Source organism: Marmota monax, unplaced genomic scaffold (assembly GCF_021218885.2).
Source record: "Marmota monax isolate L192 unplaced genomic scaffold, Marmota_monax_Labrador192_F-V1.1 WCK01_AAM20220418_F8-fsc00050, whole genome shotgun sequence".
NCBI lineage: Eukaryota > Metazoa > Chordata > Mammalia > Rodentia > Sciuridae > Marmota > Marmota monax.
Genome location: NW_026694552.1, coordinates 2,558,970 through 2,568,208, shown reverse-complemented (window position 1 = coordinate 2,568,208; position 9,239 = coordinate 2,558,970). Strand labels below are relative to the sequence as shown.

Here is a 9,239-nt window from a genome sequence, read left to right as displayed (position 1 = left end):
TAGTTGGAGGAAGTAGGTCACTGAGGACTTGCACTGTAAGGGTTTATCTAGTCCCCAAGCCCTTCACCTCTCTCTCCTTCTTATCTGCTGTGAACTGAACAGCTTTCCCCTTCCACTGTCATGTTTTTTTTTTCTGCCTTACAGCCAAATGACCATGAACAAACAGAGACTGCTGAAACTGTAAGCCAAAATAAAACTTTTATTCCTATAAGTTGTTCTTATCAGATATTTTGATCAAAGTAATGAAAAACTGATTAACACAACCTATAACAATTAAAGAGATTGAAATAGTAATAAAAAATTCCCACAAAGAAATTTCCATGCCCAGATAACTTCATTTATTCTAGAAAACCCTAAAAAAATAACTATCCTTCAAAATCTCTTACAAAAATAGTTGGAGAAAATACTTCCTAATTCATTTTATGACATGTACATTATCCCAATACTTAACCAGAAAAAACCATCTTAAGAAAAATAAACTGTAGATCAATAACCCTTATGGATATAGAAACAAAAATCCTCAACAAAATGCTAACAAAATACTAAATATGGTGATTAATCCAGCATAATATATAAAGAACCAAATGAAATTCATCCTAAGAATGATGAAATGAAATTCATCCTAGGAATACAAATCTAATTCAACATCTGAAAATCAGTTAATTTAAAATGTCATTTTAATAAAACAAAGGGAAAATCACATGATCATACCAGACCCAGAAAACACACTTGACAAAATGAAACTTCCTTGATCTGATAAGAACATATACAAGTGTAAGCAATAGGTTACAATACACCTCATGGTTAAAGACTCATTACTGTATTTTACTAAGATCAGGAACAACACAAGAATATTTAATCTTAATATTTTTAGTCAGTATTATACTGGAGATTTTATCTTGTGCAATTAGGCAAGAGAAACAAGCAAAAGTCATCTAGATTGAAATGAAGAAGTAAATTTATCTTCATTCATAGATAAAACTATCTTTCTTTTTAAAAAAATGGTGCTAGGGGAAAAAACCTGGGGCCTCACACACACTACACGAGAACTCTACCACGGGGCTACCTCTCCAGCCCAATAAACTAATCTTGTAAATAGTATTCCTAAGGTATCCACACCTCCAAATAAATGTGTTCAGTAAGGTTGCAGAGTATAATATCAATATATAAAATGAATTGTATTTCTTTTTTTTTCAGTACTAGGGATTGAACCCAGGAGTGTTCTACTACTGAACTACATACCCAGCATTTTTTACTTTTTTTAAAAATTTTGAGACAGGGACTCACTCAGTTGCCAAGGCTGGCCTTGAACTTGCAATCCTCCTGTCTCAGTTTCCCAAGTAGCTGGGATTATAGGCATGCAAAACTGTATCTGTCTATATGAATCATATTCCTATACACTAGCAATAAATCAACTGAAAATGAAATAAAAAAGTTATTTCATTTACATAGCATTAAAAAAAAAGAATAAAATGGACTTAGGTGTAGCTCAATGGTAGAGTGCTTGCCTAGCATGTGCAAGGCCTCAAGTTTAATCCCCAGTACTATAAAACAAAAAGAAAAAAATGTTTAGGAATAAAGTTAACTGAATAAGTTCATGAATTATACACTGAAAACTAAAAAAAAATGAAATTAAATTCCTAAATATATGTAAAGACACGCTATATTTGTGTATTAGGAGACAATATTGTTAAAGTAGCAGTAATCCTCAAATTGATTTACAGATTCACAGCAAGCCCTTTCAAAATTTCAGCAGACTTCTTTGCAGAAATTGACAAGGTTATCCCAAAATTCATGTGGACTTGCAAGGTACCCAAACCAGGCAAAACGATCCTGAAAAAGGAGAAGAAATTCGGAGGCCTCACATTTCTCTTTTTCTAAACTTCCTGCAAAGCTATAGTAATCAAGGAAGTATGCTATTGGCAGAAGACAGACATATATATATATATAAGTAAAACAATTGAATGTATAGAACTAAACCCTCACATTTATGGTCAATGGACTTTTGAGAAATGTTCCAAAAATCATTCAATACCAAAATAACTGTTTTTCAAGAAAAGGTACAACTGGATATCTTCATGCAAAAGAATGAGCATAAACCCTTATCCTACAAAGTGCATTCTGTTGTCATGTATAACTAATTAGAACAATTTTTTTTAAAAGTAAAAAAAAATTTCTTGAAAAATAAATAAATAAAAACCCTGTTCCCTAAAAAAAGAAAAAGAAAAACAACAACAACAACAACAAAATCCCCTATCTTACATCATATGAAAACTCAAAATGAATCAAATATCTAAGTGTAAGGAATGAAACTATAAAAATCAGAAGAAGGGGCTGGGGTTGTGGCTCAGAGGTAGAGCACTAGCCTAGTATGCGTGAGGCACTGGGTTCGATCCTCAGCACCACATAAAAATAAAATAAAGATATGTGTTCACCTATAACTAAAAAATAAATATTTTTTAAAAGTCAGAAGAAAACATAGGAGTTGGGGCTGAGGTTGTGCTTCAGTAGGAGAGCATTCGCCTAGCACGTGCAAGGCCCTGGGTTCAATCCTCAGCACCAAATAAATAAATAAATAAATGGTATTATGTCCAACTACAACTAAAAAATAAATGTCAAAAAAATCATAGGAGTAAATATTCACCACCATGGGTTAGACAATGTTTCCTTAAATAAGCCATCAAAAGCATAGAAGGGGCTGGGATTGTACCTCAATGGCAGAGTCCTTGCCTAGCATGTGTGAGGTACTGGGTTCAATCCTCAGCACAACATAAATATAAATAAATAAAAAAGGTATTGTGTCCATCTACAACTAAAAATATCTGTTTTAAAAAGAAGAAAGATGAAACAAATAAATTGGACTTAGTTAAAAAAATTTTGTACTTCAAAGTACATCATACAAAGATTTAAAAGACAATCCACATAATGGCAGAAAACATTTGCAAATCATTTACATGATAAGGGAATTGACCCTAGAATATATAAAGTTCTCTTACAAGTGAACAACAAAAGAAAAAATAAACCCAACTTAAACAAGGGCAAAAGGTTTATTTAGACAATTCTCTGAAGAAGAAGATATACAAATGGTCCCCATGCCAATAAAGATATTTAAATTATTAGCAATTATGGGAATGCAAATCAGATGACAGGAAGATCCACACCCATTAGAATGAATAAAATAAAGGCAGAAAATAGCGAATTTGGGGAAATTGTAACCCTCATGTGCTGTAGGTGTAAGTGCAAAATGATAAATTTCCCTTGGAAAATAGTTGGGCAGTTTTTCAAAATATTAAGCATATAATTATCATATGACCCAGCAATTTTACTCCTAAGAATATTCTCCAAAGAATTGAAAACAGTGTTGAAACACAAAATTTTACATAAATATCCATAGCAACATTATCTATAGTAGCCAAAGGTGAAAAGAACTCAAATATTGTGACCAATTAAATGAATTTTAAAAATGTGGTTTGCCATTTAATTGAATATTATTAGATGGTAAGATAGTAATGGAGTACTAATGCATCCTACAACATGTATGAACTTTCAAAATACAAGCTATATGAAATAAACTAGTCACAAATCCCACATATTGAGATAGAGGAAGTGGCACACTCCTGTAATCCCAGTCACTTGAGAAGCTGAGGCAGGAGGATCACAAATTCAAGGATAGACTCAGCAATTTAGCAAGACCCTGTTTCAACATAAACAGCAAAAAGGGCTAGAAATGTGTCTCAGTGGTAGAATGCCCCAGCTTCAAGCTCCAGTACCCTCACCAAACCCATATATTATATAATAACATTTATATTAAATGTCAACAATATTCAACCATGGAGACAAATTAGTGGTTGCCAGAAAGTTGGGTTGAGGGATGGAGAAAAAAAGGGGAATGTATAATGTTTGCTAATGTATAAAGGGTTTCTTTTTTTTTGGATGATGAGGATGTTATAAAAATTAGATAGTGGCTATGGATACACAACTCTGGATATACTAAATGCCATTAAATTGTATGCTTTAAAAGCACACAAATTTATGGTATGTGAATTATACCTCAATAAAACTGTAAAAAGTACAATTGCTTCCATTTAAGGATCAGGTATTGCCTCTCCCTGGTGGAAGAAGCCCACTGTTATCAACCTTCCTTCTGGAAATGCTACAATATCTGAGACTCATCACTGGTTTCTGCTTTTGACAGATTCCAAACTCGGCTGTAACAATAGTTAGATTAGGTTGGTGAGGGAAGTCGATATTATTGACTTCTTTCATAGCACTATTCTTACTTCCTATGGTCACTTCATACATGGGCCCATGGAACAAACCCTGGCCTAGTGGGATGTGGGAAGAGGCTGACAGACACTACAGAGATGGTCATTTTTTTCCCCTCTCAATTATTGAGAGTTTGTTCTGCAGTATCTGAATAAGCAGATATGGCTAGTTAGAGGGGAATGATGTGGCCTGCTAGCATTTAGATCTCAAGACTCTTCCAATGAGTAAAAACAAATAGAATCTTGGTCAGGACATTAAACCATGAGGGAGTTGCCCTGGGCCCCTGCTTCTTGACCACCATTCAGGTAGCTTCTGAATGGGAAAATGAAGTGCACTGGTGCCTGAACAAGGCAGGGAGGATGAGCCTGATCTCTTTCACACTGCTTTTGCAGAGCAGACTCCACTGACAATTCTTTCCAAAGAGTCTGGGAAAATACATTAGCAGAGGTGTCTCTCCTTCCTGGACCCTGGACTCTAAACCTTTGTTACTCCAGGATTCTATGGGCAAGTCTTGTCCTTGAAAAATTAATTGAAACAAACTTTAAAAAATTAGAGCACAAGGCTGGCTTAACTATTTTGCAAGCTGAGCCCAGAGATATAACTTTGAATCTATTTTTTAAAATAGTTTTGTAGTTGTAGATGGACATGATACCTTTATTTTATTTATTTATTTTTATGTGGTGCTGAGGATTGAACCCAGGGCCCCACATGTGCTAGACAAGTGCTCTACCACTGAGCTACAACCCCAGCTCCTGAATTTTATTTTTGATAAATTTTAGTAACATTTGATTGAAAAATTTCATGGCATAACAGGGTGTTCCACTAAGGAAAACACATGTTACCAAAGGTTGAGTATCCCTTAACAGAAAGGCTTGAGGCCAGAAATATTTCAGACTTCAAAGTTTTTTTTGGATTTTGGAATATTTACATAGGATTTACCTGTTGAGCACCCCTAATCCAAAAGTCTGACATGCAGAATGTTCCAAAATATGCATTAGGAGAGGGCCTTTATGTGTATTCCTTTGGGGGTCAAATAGGGGTTTTAGCTCTTTGGGGACTGTAGAGAATCAGTTGGACCTTGTCACCATGAGGACTCCATTATAGAAGAGGTTGTCAGGAGGGAGTACAGTTATAGGTCATAGCATGATGGGACTGCCCAGATATGGTTGTATCCAGAGAAGAATGACACGCCTTCTCCAATCTTGGAGTTCTTCCTGGGCATGGGTAAGAACTACCTTCAACTCCCACTTCAGTGTATAATAAGTTCCAGGGTCCTGCTACTGCAAGGGAGCTAGCTCAAAACATATCACATATTTATCATGCCATCTGATGCACTGTGCAGTCCTGTGAAGCAAGTAGTTATCCCCATTTCACAGATGATAAGACTAACTCTTATAGCAAGAATAACCCTGTTATAAGTGCCAGACTGATTTTAGTTCTGAATCCCAGAGGTATTGTTAACTTTATTTGTTTTACATTCTGATAGCAAGAATTTTAAATATCTTTATTGCCCTCATAATGTTCTTCAATAATTCAGTCAATTATCACATATTGCTTTCTGATTTTGGTTTTTAAAAATATTATATGGAAAATATAATCCATATAAGTTAGGGAAAAGTAAATGTGAGTGAGCAAAAAGAAAGGAAAGATAAAAGGAAAAGCACCACACACTAGGCAGCAATAAGATGGTAGAGGACCCAGGAGAAGGAGCAACGGTGACTACTGACCTGGGACCACCTAGGGAAGACCCACTTTGGGCACACCAGCAAAGGAATGGCATGAAGTTACCTAATCCTCAGGTGGTAAGACTAACAGGTAATGTCTATTCTTGGTCACCTTGGAAGTCACTATTGCCTACTTTTTAGTGTACACACTTGCAGAGTTTTCTCTGAGCACAAATGCATTATGCAAACATATTTACACTTTTATAAAAATGGACTGACACTGTATATGTGGTTTTGCAAACTTTTTATTGTTATTATACAATGGACATGCACATGGGTGAAAATCCTGTACTAAAAGAGCGCTGTAGTTGGGTCAAAAGGCTGCTGGTAACAAGAGTGACACCTAAAGCAAAATATCAGCTTAAGGTTAAAGCACAGGACCTGGCAAGTATCTACCAGGGAAAGCAGGGCCGGCAATATCTCATCAGAGAAGTCTGAATCCATGACCAAAGGCATTAAAGGTAGGGAATATCGTGTAAGCCCCTTTGGCCCCTACCTCCGCCCCTCACTCCCCTGACACCCCGCTGGCCCCTTGGGTTGAAGGCATCCTGAGCATCTCTTTGCATCCAGTGAAAACTACCCATTTTCTGTTGTTTTTTCCTTAGCTCTTCCTGAGCCCTTGACACATCTGCACATTCTCTCATCATCTCCTCACTGCTCAAATGCCTGTCCTGTAAGTCCTCCTGAGAGTCCTTGGGGGAATCGTCGGTGCCCCTGTCCGTTTTTCTTTTGGCTTTCCGGGGCACATAATCTTCAGCGGGGCGCTTTTCGGCGGCCCGCGGCTCGCTGGCTGGCTTTGCCTGGGATTCTGGCTTGCCCTCCCCTGGTGGCTTGCTCTGACCTTCCGACTTGCCCTGCTTTTCTGCCTTGCCCCCATCTTTCGATTGTCCCTTCTCCTCTGGCTCTCCCTCATCCTCTAGCTTTCCCTCCCTTGCTGGCTTCCCCTCCTCGTCTGGCTTTTCTTCTTCATCTGACTTTCTTTCATCTTCAGGCTCTACTTCGTCTTCTGGCTTTTCCTCGTTTTCCAGTTTTCCTTCATTTTCGCGGTAGGGTTTTTCCATGTCGAGATTTCCCCTCCTTCTGTCGTGGGGGGTAGGGATGCAGAGAAGAGGAAACAAAAAGGAGACATGGGAGACTGAAGGCCCACAGAGTATTGCATCTCGCCCTTGAGAGGGTTGCCCTAAGCTGATCCGGCCCTCCGAGTGTGCCTCTGCAGATCCCTTACCCCACACTCATCCCTGACAGAGAGCCAACCATTCCTGTCACCTTCTCCATGCCGCTTCAGCGTGGCGAGGTGCGTGTAACCCATGCGGTGGGGGTGGGCGGTGAGGCACCACAGTCTGCCCGGGGGCCTTGTCCTCTGCACTCTCACCCCTCTGGGTCCCTGTCCATGCTCCCTCCTCCCTCCCCCTCTCCCCACTGACCTGCAGGGATCCTGGGCGGGTTGCTCCTCTCTTCAGGCCCTGCAGAGCACTGGGAACAACAGAAGCGCAGACCTACAGACAGGATGCGGGGGCGGGAGAGGCGCTCTCAGGACTGACAGGGACTCAAGACTCTTTCCTGAATCCAGGCCCACTTCACTCAACCTTTTCCTCTGCTACCCTCTCCCGCACCCCAGCCGCCATTTCTTTTCAGGCCTTGGGCACCAAACCAGGATGCTTTCCAAACTACGTTTGGGTCTGCGTGTTCCCCTTCCCAGAGGCGACCTGTCCAACCCACTCCCCTTTCGCTCAAGTCATTCATTTGTGTTCGCAGGCGCAGAGCGTGAGAAGGGGTTATCCCCAGAATGCGTCTACGTTTTACTGCCGCACTGCGGGGACGCGCACCCACCATGGTTTGCTCTAAAATGGATGGAGGGATGGGGGTCCAGAAAGCAGCCGGGCCACTACGAGGGCCCACCCTCCCCAACTGCTCTGCACCCCTCTTCTCACCGATATCGCAGATCCCTTCCCCAGCCCCCTGCCCGCTGCTGCGGGATCCTGCCACCCACCTCCACCCCTGTCCCGGGTCCGCTGGCAGTGCCCGCCTGTTTACTGACCTGCGAGGACCCAGGACAGGCCTGCGCCTCCTCGGGCTCGAAGAAGCCCGCTCGCTGCTCGCCCGCCGCCCAGCGCAGCTCAGGGAGCTGGTTCCGCGCGGGCACCGGGACCGGACCGCAGGGCGGGCGGGCGGGCGCGGGGGCTGGTGCCCACGTCTGCGCCCGGCCGGTCACGTGAACGTCGCGTCACCCGAGCTCGCCCCCCCTCCTGCCTGACCCACCTCACCACCCCCCATCCCTGAGGGGCTGAGAAGATGCGGACAGTGGGGAATGTATGTTGGAAATAGGGTGGGGGGAGGGAAGACTTCTTAACTCCAGGTGCTTTACCTGGTGCATCTCACCACATCGTCGTACAGCATACCTCTCAGATGCCCATTAAAGTTGTGACAGCTGATCAGAGAGCGTATTTTGTTGAGAGCGCTCAGCTCCTGAACCCCAACAACTGGTTTTCAAAACCAGCTCTGCCTGATTCTAGAGCCCGGTGGTTTCTCTGGGAAGCTGAGCTGCCACCCTGAACTGCAGCGTTCCCTAGGGTTCTGTCCTGGGCCTCCTTTCTCCTCAAGTTCTCTCTAGCTGGGTGTTCTCATTCGTTTGCCTCTAAAAACTGAACTCCCAAATTTGCATCTCCATATTTTCTCCCCAAACCTCAGATTTATTTTTCCTTTCTCACCAAAAATAATAGTGTTTACTGATACCCTTTCTAACATACCATATGAAATACGTTTAAGTATTCACTAATATCATAGTTGAGAAGTAGTATCTCAATGGCTTTTCCTTTTGCCTTTCTCTATGTTCAAGGGCAATTTAAATATCTTTCTGTGTGCATTGTCTATTCAGGGCTTTTCCATATTTTTCTAGTGGGAATTTATACATTAACTTTATTAAACCTGTTGTATATGTTGCAAATATTACCTTCTAGTTTGTCAGCTGTGCTTTGGCTTTGCTTATGGCATTTTCTGCCGTGCATTGAAAAATGTAGTCAAATATATCAAGCGTTTCTCACCTCTACGCTTTCATTCATAATTAAGAAATATTTTCCTATTTATGGTCAGAGAAGTATTAACCTGTGTTTTCTTCTCATATGCATATTGTTTTGTTTATATTTAGAGTTTATACTTGTGTATGTATGAGGTATGGATCTCCACTCCACAAGGCCAATGTTTTTTTTTTTTTTAACTAGTTTCTCAGTTGTTCCTGCATCATTTATTTAA

At 40.8% G+C, this 9,239-nt stretch overlaps 1 protein-coding gene across 4 annotated transcripts; it reads right to left on the bottom strand.

The window, feature by feature from the left end:
• Positions 1-6,217: 6,217 nt before the first annotated feature.
• On the bottom strand, positions 6,218-8,488 carry Tceal3 (transcription elongation factor A like 3). Of its 4 annotated transcripts, none has more exons than XM_058571598.1 (3): positions 8,356-8,488; positions 7,415-7,486; positions 6,218-7,070 (listed from the first exon to the last, which is right to left on the bottom strand). In XM_058571598.1, exon 3 carries the CDS (start codon positions 7,049-7,051, stop codon positions 6,446-6,448), a length of 606 nt encoding a protein of 201 aa, XP_058427581.1. In that variant the 5' UTR covers positions 7,052-7,070; positions 7,415-7,486; positions 8,356-8,488; the 3' UTR covers positions 6,218-6,445. The 4 variants fall into 4 exon arrangements, with proteins under 4 accessions (XP_058427581.1, XP_046276794.1, XP_046276796.1 ...); XM_046420838.1 differs by lacking the exon at positions 8,356-8,488 and adding an exon at positions 8,029-8,153; XM_046420840.1 differs by lacking the exon at positions 8,356-8,488 and adding an exon at positions 8,029-8,153 and having other exon boundaries at positions 6,218-7,067.
• Positions 8,489-9,239: the final 751 nt, after the last annotated feature.

Coding starts and splice junctions, on each gene's coding strand:
- Tceal3 (XM_058571598.1), bottom strand. CDS start 7,051: ATGGAAAAACCCTACCGCGAAAATGAAGGAAAACTGGAAAACGAGGAA.